Genomic DNA, 13,857 nt, shown 5'->3' with positions numbered 1-13,857 from the left:
GGGGGGCGGGGCTGGGGGCGCGGGGCGGCGGCGCGTGAAGGTGACAGCGGCGGCGGGAGGATGGCGGCGATGCTGGCGGGGCGGCGCGCGGGCGCCGCGCGGCTGCTGCGGGTGAGGGGGCGCCGGGAGCGGGAGCGGCGCCGGGAGCGGGAGCGGCGCCGGGAGCGGGGCCTGGCGGCGGAGCGGCCGCAGCGGCCACGTGAGCGGCCGCTGGAGGTGTCGGGACGCGGCCTGTCCCGCGGCCGCCGCCGGCGCTTGCCCTGGCAGGGCTGCGCGGTGGGGAACGGGACAGGCCGAACGTTTGTGTCGCAAACGCAGAGGGAGGCGGCTCCGGAAAGCGGCGGTGGAGAACGGGAGCGGCGGCACGCGGCGCTCGGGGCCGTCACGGGCGCCGCGCGGCGCTGTCAGACCTGGCTGTTCTTGTCGCGTTAACTGAGCGGGCCGGGCCGGGCCGGCGCGGAGCCGGGAGCCGCCCGCGTGCCCGTCAGTTGTGGGAAAAGCGGCGCGAGTCCCGAGGCTGTGAAGGCCCCGGCTGGAAGCCCTGCGTTCGCCCCGTTAGCGTCGTGCCCAGCAACGCGGTGCAGTTAGGACCGAGCTTTTCTCATCCGCCGCCCGTTTCAGTTTGTTGGGTGTGCTTTACCGCTCCTCACTGCAGCGCTTTGCGGCCGTTATCCGCCTTTTTGATCCTGCAGTGCCAAGGGATGCTGCAGACAGGCAGCTGGGAGAGCGGCGAAGAACCCGAGTGCAGAGAGCGCCTGTTCCCGATCACAGCCCGCAGCCCGGCCTGTGCCAGCCCGGCCGGGTGCACACCGCGCCCCGCGGGCGCGTGCCTGGCCTGTGGAACGGGAGCGGGCTTGTGCTTTAAAGGAGCATCTGTTTCCTTTCCCAAAACTGCTCCATCACCCATGTCAGAGCGAGATTTTTTGCACGAAAACGTATTTGAAAGATACACCTACGATTTTTATATCTTAAAATTTGCCCCGTTCCCTAGGTTATTGAAAAATGAATGACTTTCATGAAAAATGGGGCCTTCTTCTGCAATGTCATGGTGTTAAAATCCTTAATGTGAAATTCTAAAGGCTCTTTTATTTTTAGGCTCTGACGTATCCAAGCCGTGACTATGCATCGCAACAAACCTTAAATGTAAGTGCAAAGCACAAGCTGCAACAAATTGCTGTTCTGAACCTGCTTCTTAAAACTGCCAAAGTTTGAGGGTTTGTTTTCTTTGAAGTTATCACAACAAAGATGTGTTCAGATTTCAAGGTTTTACAGTACGTATATTTGGTCATTTCGGATTTTTTGTTGTTTGTTTAAATGTTTTTTGGTTTTGTTTGGTTTTGTTTCTTTGCCTTGCAATCCGTAGGGCAGAGGTATTTGCTGAGCAGGTCAGGGCTTTGCGGTGTGAACCTCTTTGGTGTCAGGCCCTCGTGCAGCTCTCACAGGGACCGAGTTAGCAGGTAGCCGGTGGATGCAGCCTTGGGGAGAGCTACAGCTGAGGAGAACTGAGCACATCTCTGTTGAGGAGCTCCTAGATGGAGAGCTGAATGGTCTTCTATGTCTTAAACTGCTGCCCCAGTGTTGTCAGAAGACCACAGAATCACAGGAGGGTTGAGGTTGGAAGGGACCTGTAGGAATCACCCAGTCCATCCCCCTGTTCCAGCAGCGACACCCAGAGCACGGGGCACAGGGTGGCAGCCAGACGGGTTGGGAAGATCTCCAGAGAAGGAGACTCCACAGCCTCCATGGGCAGCCTCTTCCAGGGCTCTGTTGTCCTCACAGGCAAGAAGTTCTTCCTCACCTGGAGATGGAACTGCCTGGGTTTTAATTTCTGCCCATCAGCCCTTGTCCTGTCACTGGCCATCACTGAGAAAAATTTGGGCCCATCCTCCCTACATTCTCCCCTCAAGTATTTGTACATGTTGATCAGATCTCCTCTTCTCCTGGGCTGGGCTTCTCCTTCAGCTGGGCTAGACAGGCCCAGCTCACGTAGTCTTTCCTCATAACATAGATGCTCCACTTTCTTTATCATCTCTGTTGCTCTGAGATCTTAAATCTGATAGAGAATTCACAAAACTCTACAAGGTTCTTAGAATCATAGAATCACAGAACGCTTAAGGTTGGAAGGGACCTTTAGAGATCATCCAGTCCAACCCCTGTGCACACGGAGGGACACCCAGAACACGGGGTAGAGGGCTGCATCCAAGCAGGTTTGGAAGATCTCCAGAGAAGGGGACTCTACAACCTCCCTGGGCAGCCTGTGCCAGGGCTCTGGCACCCTCACTAACAATAAATTTTTCCTTAAGTTCCTGTGGAACTTTTGGTGCCTCAGCTTGTGGCCATTTCCTCCAGTCCCATCGCTGGCCACCACTGAAAAGAGGCAGCCCCCCTCCTCCTCACTGCCTCCCTTGAGGTATTTATACACGCTGATCAGGTCCCCCCTCAGCCTCCTCTTCTCCAGGCTGAACAGACCCAGCTTCCTCAGCCTTTGCTCATAGGGCAGATGTTCCAGGCCCCTGATCATCCTGGTAGCCCTGCGCTGGACTCTCTCCAGCAGCTCCACATCCCTCTTGTCCTGGGGAGCCCAGAACTGGACACAGTCTCCAGATGTGGCCTCACCAGGGCTGTACTTTTCCAAGGCACAAGATGTTGCCTTACTAAGCGTAGCTGAAAGGTGCAGTGGCTGTAATCAGGGGAAAGAGGCAAGTTTTGTTCCATAGCTCGCTTTCCTGGTGACCTGTACTGCAATTTTAAGTTCCCTGGCATTTGTTAGGGTATCTTTGGAAACCAGTGTAGTAGGTTCAAGAACTTGACCAAATGGGCTTTTCTTGGATGGGATATACAAGACAATTAAGACAATTTTTGTGCTCTGAAACTTGGGTAAAAAGGCAAAGATGTGACATAGATAAGAGAGTAAAAGAGGATATATTTTTATTTTAAATAATGATAATTGCGGGCATGTGTGAGAAATACTGAGGCTTTTACTTCACACCTCTAGGAAGTGGTGATAGCAAGTGCTGTGAGGACACCAATTGGATCTTTCCAAGGATCTCTTTCATCACTGCCAGCCACTAAACTTGGTTCCATTGCAATTAAAGGCGCAATCGACAGAGCAGGTACCTGTAAATACGATTTTCAGAAGAGAAAACTGCGGGTGGCTCAGAACACTATCAATTTGTGCTTGTTTTTGAACTGCTTCATAAAAAGGTTTCCAGCCACCACCATGATGCTGTTAACAAATGGTACTTAAAAAAAAAAGCTGTTGAGCTTTGATTCAGTAAGAATTAAGTGCTGTTTCTGAGAGGATATGTCTTAAGGATGTCTGTGCTGGGCCAAATCCTGGTGGACGTGCTCGTTGCCTTTCTGAGGGGGTGCTTCTCTGACAGCTTTAGCCTCTTGTGGATGTTCCCAGCTGCTGGAACCAGCAGGGCTTCCTTGTTATGTGCACAGCCACGTTTGTCCTGACTCTGCTTGGGCAATTAAATCAGCAAAAGAGTCTTCTGGCAGTGGAGGGGGGAGGGATTGGTCTTCAAATTGACTTTATCTGATTGACATTTTGTGAGAACTTGAATGCTGCTGTTGCAAGAGAGGCCTCAGGAAAGCAGGACTTGGGCATTTGGTCGCTGCTCGCTGGTATTTTGGCTAAGCCACATAGAATTCCTGTTCCCTTAGCCACAAATGTGGCAAGTGGGAAGCTTCACAGATTTTCCCATCCATTGGAATTGAGCTGCTTGGGTGGCTGCTGAGATTTGGGAACATTGGCTTTAGTTTGCCGGCTGCAGCCTGTCCTGCAGGAAAACTGGGAATCCTGCTCCGTGGGGTCCCCGTGTTCCCCGGCTGAGTGCTGGGCTCTGTTGGGCAGTGCCAGAGGCCCGTTCGGCGCCCGGGTGGGAAGGGGCAGGTCTCCGGTGGCGGCGCCGCGGGCGCTGACGCAGCCGCTCTCCTTGTCCCGCAGGTGTCCCGGCGCAGGAGGTCAAGGAGGTCTACATGGGCAACGTGCTGCAGGCGGGACAGGGCCAGGCGCCCGCCCGGCAGGCGCTCCTGGGTGCAGGTATTTGCTCTCTCCTTCTGCCCTAAAGAGCCCCTGGCTTCGTGCTGCTGCTGCTGCAGGGTCGCCCCAGAGCTGTGGGTTGAAGCCCGGGGCTTGTTCTGAACCCAAGCTGCCCAGCCTTGCATCAGGGTCCCCTGAGTGGGGTTTTCCCCACTGTGGGCTGTTGGTTGTAGACCTGTAGCTGGGCCTAACTGTGCAGCCTGAGGGACTAGCTCTCATGTGCCTGATAGACCCTGCTGCCTGCAGCCTCTGCAGGACCTCGGAAAAAGGAGGACACTGGAGAGCAGGCTGCTGCTTCCAGGGCATTTCGGGCTAGTGACAGACAGTGCTCTTCAAGCCTTTCGTGTAACAGGTATTTTTTTTTTCCTAGTGTCCAATTAAACCTTTTTAGATAGGGGGTTGGCAAGTTTTCTTAAGCTGTAGGTATGTGGGTGCGTCACTACACTTCCATCTTCCTATGGAACCCGAAGCTGTTACTGGAAGGGCTCACTCTAATGTTAACTACAGCATGAATGATACTGGGGTGCTGGAATTTTCTGCCTTCCTGCAGGGATAGAATCTAGCATTCCGTATCTCAGCATGACTCTGGAAAGGCCTATGGGCTAGGAAAGAGAGGGATACTGCCCTGGGCTTTGCTGAAAGAGAAGTTGCTGCTTTTCCCCCATCTTATTGCTGGCACAGAGCCCTGATGCTGGACACCCAGGCTGGGGGAGGCAGTGGTGCAAGGGAGCCGAGCCAAGCTGCACACACCAGAGCCCAAAATGAGTGTCACAGGCACCTCAGAAACCCTGGCACCAGACCGTTTTGGTCCTGGTTGGTAATGGCTAAAATAAAAATTAAATAAAAATAGATAAAATAAGGGTTTGAACCCTTGTGCTGGTGTACTGTTATAGTAGCCAATGTGAACGGCTTGTTCATATATTTTCAGTGTTGTGTGCCCCTTAGAAGCAGGGAGGGTTAGGAGGGAGAGGGAAGTGGTCCTGGCAGGCCAAATAATGCACCTTGGCCACCCTTGGCTCGGATAAAAGCTGGTCCTGGGGAAAAATCTTACTGAAATTGCAATGCAGTGTTGGGCTGCCCTTGAACTAACACACTTGTTTGTGCAAACTGTTTGCCTTAGGTCTGCCAATCTCTACTCCTGCTACTACTGTCAACAAGGTCTGTGCTTCTGGAATGAAATCCATCATGATGGCAGCACAAAGTCTAATGTGTGGCACGCAGGTAGGAGAAGGTCTGGGCTCTTGAACTAGACAAACTGCTCGCGTGATGGGGGAGAAAACACACAGTATCACAGGTCCTGTCCTGCTGATTACTGGCTTTGACTTGGGATCATGAAGCTGATTAATGAGCTTTTTGTTTTGCTGGTGCAACCTGCACTTTGAAACATAAAAAGGTAAGTATTAAAGTTATGAAACTGAGCAAATAACAAGTTTTTTTTTAAGTACTTCTCTCTTTACCTCTCCTCAACCACCCCCAAGTAAGGAAACTTTCAAGATTTCTGGTTTTAAAACCCGAAGATATTTACATAGTCTTAGATCTTGTTGAAACTTGCAGCTTTGTCTTGCTTTTCAGGTACTCTTAACACTTCAGTGTAGCTAAAGATATTTTGAAATTATATTACTCTAATATATATATTTAATTAAAGATGTTTCAGGCCTTTTTATTATTTTAGAAGAAGCTGAGACTTTTTAATGTTGCTGAATTTTGTGGTATTATTGAAAAGTACGAGGGAGAGGAATTGCTTGGCTTTGCCAACTGTAGGCTGAGTTTCTTTATAGAAAGGGGAGATATAGGGATAGAGAGCAGGGAGAGAAATAGTGTTAATGGATAGGTGGGAGAACAGGAATGGGAATAGTCTTCAGGAAGCCATCAAGTACAGCGCAGCCATGAATGTAAGAGAAGTACAAATGTGAAGAAAGACATTTCAGTTTAGTTTTTAATTGCATTCTTAGAGCACGTTGGCAAAATCTTTTGGCAAAATCACTCTGAAGTGAAGACTTTGTCACTTTAATAGATACCAGCAGCTGCTCAGAGCTCGAGTTCCCACATTCCTGGCTGCGGGCTGAGGTGGCTGCGCTGTGAAAGGCAGTGATGCTGCCCAATGCCCTGCGTGGGGACACGGGCAGGCAGTGCCATAGAAGCAGTTGCATTAATTCTGCCTCCAGATTTTCCCAAAGCCTTTTGGAGCAGGACTATCCCTGCTCCTCACAGCTCTCACTGCCTTCCTGTCACTGCCTTTCCACTTACCCCCAGCCCCTTCCCTTCATTATTTGTGCTCCTGTTCTTGGATTTAGTTTATACTCGGTTCTGACCCAAACTATCATTTCTCTGAATCCTAATTTGAAAGCTGCTTTCTTTAATGGTTATTTTGATGAAAAATATATTTTGGATTCATATAGGCAGCATTACTGAATTCTTAAAGAAACTTGCAGGCTGTGTTGGTATTTTTCCCTCCTTTATCCATGTCCAGTACACCATTAATCACAACTGTTTCCTCTTCCTACTCGTGTGTGTGTATATACACACATACCCACGCTGTTTTGAATATATATTTATGATCCTTTTATCCCTAGTTTTGCTGTTTTTCACTTTCGGACTCAGCTTCACACCTTATTTATAAGTTGTAATTATCTATATATTAATTATATTATTAATTTATAAATACTGTAACAACCTAATTTGAGTTCAGTGATTACTGAAAGTCTCCTTTTTGCTGACCTTTTGCCAGACTGGATAACAGAACCTCACTGTGAGTCAGCTACTCTTACATGGTGAGATTAACATTACATAAAACTGCAAGTACCTCTGGCTCTTCAATTGACTGCTGCTTGTCCCTTAGGGAGATTCGGCCACTAATGGAGAACAAAAATGAGAAAAATAAACTGTTCAAGGTAAAACGTAGGATCTGATCTTGGAAACTTTGGAAATAGAGGTACAGGAGGTTGATTTGGCTCTTGCAGCTTTCTAAAATTATCTATGGGACTGAAGTCCAGTTGTTCCGTCAGCCGGGATTAACTGTCTTCAGCTGTTGCGCCTGCTGTTTGCTTTCTAACTGCATACAGAACTTTTTTTTCCCTCTTTTTCTATAAGGCTTCTTGGAAATGTGCCTATAAAGTGTCCTCTCTTAAGCTTCTGTTAATACATCTTTCCAAAAAAAGTCACAGAGGCCACGCTGCATTGTTAATTATTTCTAATAATTTCTTTTCTGTTCTTTTTGAACAGGATGTAATGATTGCTGGTGGAATGGAGAGCATGTCTAACGTACCCTATACGATGAGCAGAGGAACAACACCTTATGGAGGACTAAAGCTGGAGGATCTGATAGTAAAAGATGGGCTTACAGATGTTTATAACCATATCCATATGGTAAATGTCCTTTCAGCCCAATATGAAAGTATCAGTCACAGACTTGATGCAGCTCTGGGGAGTTTACATATAATTATTTCTCTTAACTTTCTCTAACAAACACACCTGGAAATAATGTTCATGGGAGATGGACAACATCTTTCCTTTCTAGGCTTGCTGTTGTAACTGAAAAGAGAGACCAGACAGAAGGCCTAAACATGGTAGCAAATCGTGTGTTAATCTTTATCCGCCTCTCACTGATATCTAAGGAGCACAGAGCAGGATTAAAAAGGAAGTGAAATCCCAAATATTGCTATTTTTGTCACTGGTAGGTTGCTCTAGTTCACTCTTTTGTGGTCATAGATTGAAAACCACTTGTGTCTTTCTGCTGAAAATGAATATAGATTATGAGGATTTTTTTTTTTCTAGAAATATACATAGTGGGTTTGCTAGTTCCTATGTGTGGAAAAATGTAAAAATTTGTTATAAACACAAGGTTTGACTGGATTGGGACAGTGTTTTATGGGGAAAACCTTTTGTCCTGTAGCCTGCTTGGAAAATCTTGCTAGTGTGAGAATAGAGAGGAGGGGCTATCCCAAGGCTGTCACGAGACACTCTTCTCCATATTCTGACACTCTTCTCCATATCCTGGCAGCAGAGTAAGTTGCTGCTGTGAAGACTCTAAATACGTCAACTGCACAGAATTTAACTTGCCTGTTTGAACACCTGGAGGACCGTAGCATGAAAGGCTCTTGTGGTGTCTCGCTGCGTTTTCATTAGAGGTTTTTTAATCTCTATTTTTTAAGCCTTGTGCTAGATATGCTAATAATGGAATGAAAATATTAGTGTGATGTGACACACGTTCTGTGACAGAGCAGCTTTCCTTGGGCTCGGAGTTTTTATCTGAGTTTCTCTGGCAGTCCCTGAGCCCTTCGAGACTTAGTTCTGCCTGCATTCTTTCGTAGCTTTTAAAAGCTTCCTAAGGAATATCCGTGAGGAACAGGGATGTCCCGGCTGAGCTGGGGAGTTTCGTTGCCAAAGCTGCTGTGCCGCTCTCCCCGCAGGGTAACTGTGCCGAGAACACCGCCAAGCAGCTGAGCATCTCGCGGGAGGAGCAGGATGCCTACGCCATCGGCTCCTACACCAGGAGCAAGAGCGCCTGGGACTCGGGAATCCTGCGCAACGAAATCGTTCCCGTCACCATTGCACAAAAAGGTACCGTGGGAAAGCACGGACAAGTCCGTTATGTTTCCTACCGAAAGCAGGAGAATTGTCTGCTTACTGTGAACTGAGCTGTTCAAAGGCCCAGAATTGAGGAGTAATTAATAATATTTTAGAGAAGAAAATTCTTGCAGTCTTCTCGGTGAAACCACTCAGTGACCTGGGATGTTTTGTATTTTTTTTTTCATTAATGGTAAATACTGGTTTTGTTTGTTTGTTTTCTTCTCTTAATAGCGAGGTATTGAGTCTAGCTAGTATGACTTTAGCTACCATGACATCTGTTTTCATTTCACTATTAACTACCATACAGATATGTTTTTTGTCCCTTTCATTCACTCACCATGAAGTATTAATCGATTTGCTGTGAATAAATGGGATTAAGGAATAATTGTCCTCAGTTTTTATAAGTGTATTTCTTGACGTGCACGAGTAAATTTACATTTTAAAAACGTAAACTGTTTACATTGATCAGCACTTAATCAAAAGAATTCTTAAGGAAAGACTTTACTATAAAATATGAAACATATTTTCTGTTTCAGGAAAGCCAGACACAGAAGTGAAAGAAGACGAAGAATACAAACGTGTTGATTTTAGTAAAGTTCCAAAGCTCAAGACTGTTTTCCAAAAAGAAAATGGTAAATATTGTCATTTGCTATTCCCCTCCCCTTCTTTTGTTTCCCTTCAACACCAAGTGCAAAGATACTTGGTTATAGTGAAGGGCTTAGCTGTCCAGTAAGAGTCTCTAACGTTTAGATACCTACTAAGATAAAGAAATATCCTAGCAAGAAACTTGGCTCGACAGCAGCTTGAATTGGCTTGAATTAAAAGGTGGTTCGAGAACTGTATAAACGAGAGAGAACCTGTGGTGAACAGTCACCCTGGGAAGCCTCCGAACAGCCTGGCTGCAGCTGGGCTCCTGCCCGGTGCAGCTTCCTCTTGCAGTGAGAGCTGCTGTTGCCTGACCAGTCACCCTGGCTACATCACTTCAGTTGCCACTTGTTCCCAGCTCTTCTCAGCTGAAGTTGCTCTGTGTCACACTTACCCTGTGCCCCGTGCTCTGGGTGTCCCTGCTTGAGCAGGAAGGTTGGGCTAGATGATCTCTAGAGGTCCCTTCCAACCTCAGCCATTCAGTGATTCTGAAGGCAGAGAGCAGCCCTGGCATGGAAGCCCCTGTCTGACCTGCAGCTTGGATACAGCTTGCTCACAACAGCCCTTTGCTCCTTTTAAAAACCCCCAACCCCTCAAATATCACTTCTAGTTAGCTCAGTGCAACAAGTACTGCCGCATTGCCGAGGCCGAAGGCTCAGGAGCTGGGAGGAGGGGCAGAATGGCTCGCAGGACACGCTGGGGCTGTCCTGCCCTGCCTTTCACGGGCGTTTTGGCTTCCAGGGACGGTCACGGCGGCCAACGCCAGCACCCTGAACGACGGGGCCGCCGCTGTGCTGCTCATGACTGCCGAGGCCGCCAAGAGGCTCCAGGTCAAACCTCTGGCACGAATAGTAGGTAAGGCAGTTTTCTTCCCCCCCTTCTTCAAGTACAGTCCTGGAAGATGTTCCTACAGGATGTTCTCAGGCTGGGAATCTCTTTTTGTCCTCTTTTATTCATGAGATCACCAGAATTTTCTGTAATCAGGAGCCGGCTTTTTATGCCAGCTTGAAATTCCATACATTATATTGAGAAGATGTAACCATAACACAGCCTAGAGCCTCTCCTTTGCTATGTGAGTTAATGTTAAACATCTGAAAATGTCATTATGCAGGTCGCTTCTTCAGGTAATAAACTTTACACATGTCTATTATCAGAGACAATTATGTTTAGAATTTCTCTATGTTAGCTTGGTTTGCAGTTTCAGCGATAGAAGTCCTTTGTGGTAAGACAAAAAACGTTTAAACATTTTCTCTGGTTTTTGCAGCTTTTGCAGATGCTGCTGTGGCCCCTATTGACTTCCCAATCGCACCTGCTTACGCTGTTCCCAAGGTAGGAACAAAACTCAGCGTTAGAAACAGCCAAAGTTCCTAGGGTTGGATTGTTGGTTCATCCCTTGGTGGACTGATGCTGATGTAGTTCAGCTTTAAATTATAATTGCTTCATAAATAGAAAGAATATATATATTTTTTTCAGAAAGTTAAGGCTAAAATGTAAATTTTACAGTAAAATAACCTTGTATCTATTTTGAAAGTGAATATTGTTTTGTGCTCCTCACCATCACTGGGTTTTTTTTACAGTGTCAAAGCTTTGTAACTCATACACTTATAAAGCAAAATAAATAGGTAATTCTATAAGCAGAGACTCATTAAAGCAAAAGGAGCCCAGACTGAACGCTAAAGGCACTGCTGTATCAGTGCAAAGGCAGCTAATGCAGCAATGATCTTAGCATCAAATGTATTCTTTGCATGGAAGTGCCCCTCATTTCTTCCTGTACAAACCCCTATAACCCCTGAAGCTCCAGGCTTCAGTTTTGCTCTTTCCCCCTGACAAAGAGGCTGTGACACACAGAGCTAAAGCTCAGAGCTAAAGCTTGACAGAGCAGAGGAGCTGCTCGCAGCTTTGTCCTTGACTCTGGGAGCAGAGTTGAGGAGGGGCTGTAGCCTTGGCACCCTGCCTTGGTGTTTGGAAGGTTCTGGATTTTTTTTTTTTTTTTGTGGATTTTGCAAATGCAGAGCTCACCCGCGGGCTCATCCGTGCTGAGGCTGATGCTGTAAATGAGCTGCAGGCTCCTCCGCGCGTCGCTTCAGCTGCGCTGGGCAGCGGCCTCGCAGGCGGCCGGTTCTGCTGCGCCCAGTGCTCTGCAAGGGCCTTTGCAAGCCCCGGGCTTGTGATTTTTAAATGTTTTTTCCTCTTAATTGCAGTAGCATATTAAAACTAAGATAGGTCCAAGTTTACTAGGGAATTCCCAGGTTGTATTTCTCAAACTCCTAACACTGGGGCTTCAAAATAAATCTCACTTTGCTTAGCAGTAAAGTTAGCTTCGTATCAGCTTCCTATTCTTTCATGGCAACCCTTATTTTTATTATTATTTCTAGATCCTGAGTGCAGCAGGACTTAAGAAGGAAGATATTGCCATGTGGGAAATCAATGAGGCCTTCAGCGTGGTGGTGCTGGCCAACATGAAGATGCTGGGTATCGATCCACAAAAAGTGAATATTCATGGCGGTGCTGTCTCTCTTGGACACCCTATAGGGTATGTAAAATGAGCAACTCTTCGAGTTTTTGTTCTGCACAGAGTAGGATTTATCCAGGAGCATTTTCTTAAATATATACACAGTAGTAATGCCTTTAATTTTATTCTGGCAAGGGAAGAGCTGTTGTAGAACAGAGCAAGCAACTTGCTCATGGTGCAAATGTATCCCATTAATCCTCCTTCAAGGTGATCAGGCTGCAAAGCTCTGGTTAGAGAGGGGAAAAAAAAACCCCATCTATCTCAACCCCCCAAACTAAATGCAGCTGAGAAACACCCACCCGGTGCCTCAGCAGCAGGTCGGAGCTCCTCTTGTTGAGAAATCTGCCAGCAAAGACAGGGCAAGATCAGCAAGGCAGGATCTCTGAAACCACGCTGGCATCCTGGCTGTGCGTCAGCCTCCTCTGCTGTGGGAATAGGATTTGTGTCAAAACCAAACTTCGGCAGCAGAATTTGCACTTTGTTGCTGTTAGCGGCGGGTGCGTTCCATGCAGCTGTAACCGCAGGAGGCCTCGGGACTGAGCCGCCGGTGTGACAGCAGCTCTTGGCTGCCTGCAGCGGCGCCAGGGAACAGGCTGCGGGAGCCTGCGTTCCCGGCAGAGCCTCCTGCCAAGCGCCGAGTTTGGGTTTGCAGGGCCAGAAGCTCCCCTCGCTGGGGAAGCAGCAGCCCCTACTGCTCCCGAGGGTGCGGGGGCGCAGGGGGGCTTCCCAGCGAATCCGTGCCATGTTCTGCCACCTCCGTGGTTGTCAAGGGGGGAAATCTCCTTGGGCCTCAGCCCCGCTTCGTTCCCCGCAGCATGTCGGGCGCCAGGATCCTCGTGCACCTGGTGCACGCGCTGACCCAGGGGCAGTTCGGCCTGGCCGGGATCTGCAACGGGGGCGGAGGAGCCTCCGCCGTCCTCATCCAGAAGCTCTAACCCGGCGGCCGCCCGGCTCCGAAGGACCACCTGCCTCTGTTACGCCTTATTTATGAGGAAGGGGAGGAATTCTTCACCTGCTACCACCTTCTTACAACATCGTTTACTATCCGTGTGGGCAACGGGGCTTTTTACTGTTTTAACCCAATGTGTTTTTATACAGGACAAATGAAGAATGTCAAATTATGGCAATGTCAGCTCTCATGACAATAAAGAATGTTTCTCGATGCTACGCGTGGCTCCTCAGGTCGTGACTTGGGGGGCTGCAAATTAATTCCATGGAGTCCTGCAGCGCTGCTCCTCGATCAGCTCCGTGGCCCGTCCTGGGTGTGATGAATCCAGGAGCTGCTCTGACGTTCCTGTGGCTGCAGCGGGAGCCTCCTGGGAGGGCCCGGGAGCTGCAGCCTGGCTGCGGGGCTGGGTTTCTGCCTCCTGGCCCCTGCTGCAAGGCACAAGGGGCCTGGCTGCAGCCCTTGCTTAAGGTGGCGCCAAGGACAGTGTTGAACTAAAGCAGAAGTCCCTGGCAAGGAGCCCACAAGTACCAGGAACGACAGAGCAGCGCAAAGGAGGCGTCAGCCTCAAACTGCATTTTCCCCCTGTGACATCCCCTTGGGTCAGTAGCTTTTGGATAGAGGCAGACTCAGGCCTAAGGCTGGTGCAGATTCTTCTGTTGCCCTTTCCCTAAGTGCTGCGAAAGGGCTGGCTGCAGTCTTAAGTTCGACATTGAGTTAAACACTTAGATTCAGTTTGCAAGTATGGGGAAAGGGGAACAGAGGTCCTTAGAGGGAATGAAGAATCCTGTTCAAGATTGACTGGAAGGTTGAGGTAGGTTCTAGAACTGCCTTTCGCTGGAGGGGAGGCTCTTCTCTGAGCCTGTTCTAAGTCTCATACTTACTGAGGGGTGGGAAGAGGGGGCAGGAAATAGACTTTTCTTTCCTCGTGGGGAAGGAAGGAGGTTGTAGAGGCAGCTAAGGAGCACTGGGCTTTAAGTGCCACACACTAAGAAAACGAACCTTTTGGGCCAGGCCCTGGTACCCGTTTCTCTGAGCTAGAAAATATCTGCCCCATTGCAACCCTGCATCCGTGCAGCTCTGGCATGGGAGTCAGATGCTTTTCTTCTAAAAACAGAATTGGGCTGATAGTCTGAT

At 48.5% G+C, this 13,857-nt stretch overlaps 1 protein-coding gene across 1 annotated transcript; it reads left to right on the top strand.

The window, feature by feature from the left end:
* The first annotated feature begins 60 nt into the window (after positions 1–60).
* On the top strand, positions 61–12,911 carry ACAT1 (acetyl-CoA acetyltransferase 1). Its single transcript, XM_026035025.1, has 12 exons — positions 61–111; positions 1,096–1,143; positions 2,996–3,113; positions 3,953–4,048; positions 5,169–5,269; positions 7,271–7,414; positions 8,458–8,608; positions 9,154–9,249; positions 10,004–10,117; positions 10,527–10,591; positions 11,638–11,795; positions 12,589–12,911. The coding sequence occupies exons 1-12, from the start codon at positions 61–63 to the stop codon at positions 12,707–12,709; spliced, it is 1,263 nt and encodes a 420-aa protein (XP_025890810.1). The 3' UTR covers positions 12,710–12,911.
* Positions 12,912–13,857: the final 946 nt, after the last annotated feature.

Source organism: Nothoprocta perdicaria, unplaced genomic scaffold, assembly GCF_003342845.1.
Source record: "Nothoprocta perdicaria isolate Ctin4 unplaced genomic scaffold, notPer1 scaffold_155, whole genome shotgun sequence".
NCBI lineage: Eukaryota > Metazoa > Chordata > Aves > Tinamiformes > Tinamidae > Nothoprocta > Nothoprocta perdicaria.
The sequence above is the reverse complement of the archived record's forward strand: the minus strand, read 5'-3'. Positions and strand labels throughout refer to the sequence as shown.

Excerpts from the sequence above, each read along its gene's own strand:
- ACAT1 (XM_026035025.1), top strand. The coding sequence starts at position 61 with ATGGCGGCGATGCTGGCGGGGCGGCGCGCGGGCGCCGCGCGGCTGCTG. Across the intron at positions 3,114-3,952 it reads AGGCGCAATCGACAGAGCAG|GTGTCCCGGCGCAGGAGGTC; the intron begins GTACCTGTAAAT and ends CTTGTCCCGCAG. Across the intron at positions 11,796-12,588 it reads TCTCTTGGACACCCTATAGG|CATGTCGGGCGCCAGGATCC; the intron begins GTATGTAAAATG and ends CGTTCCCCGCAG.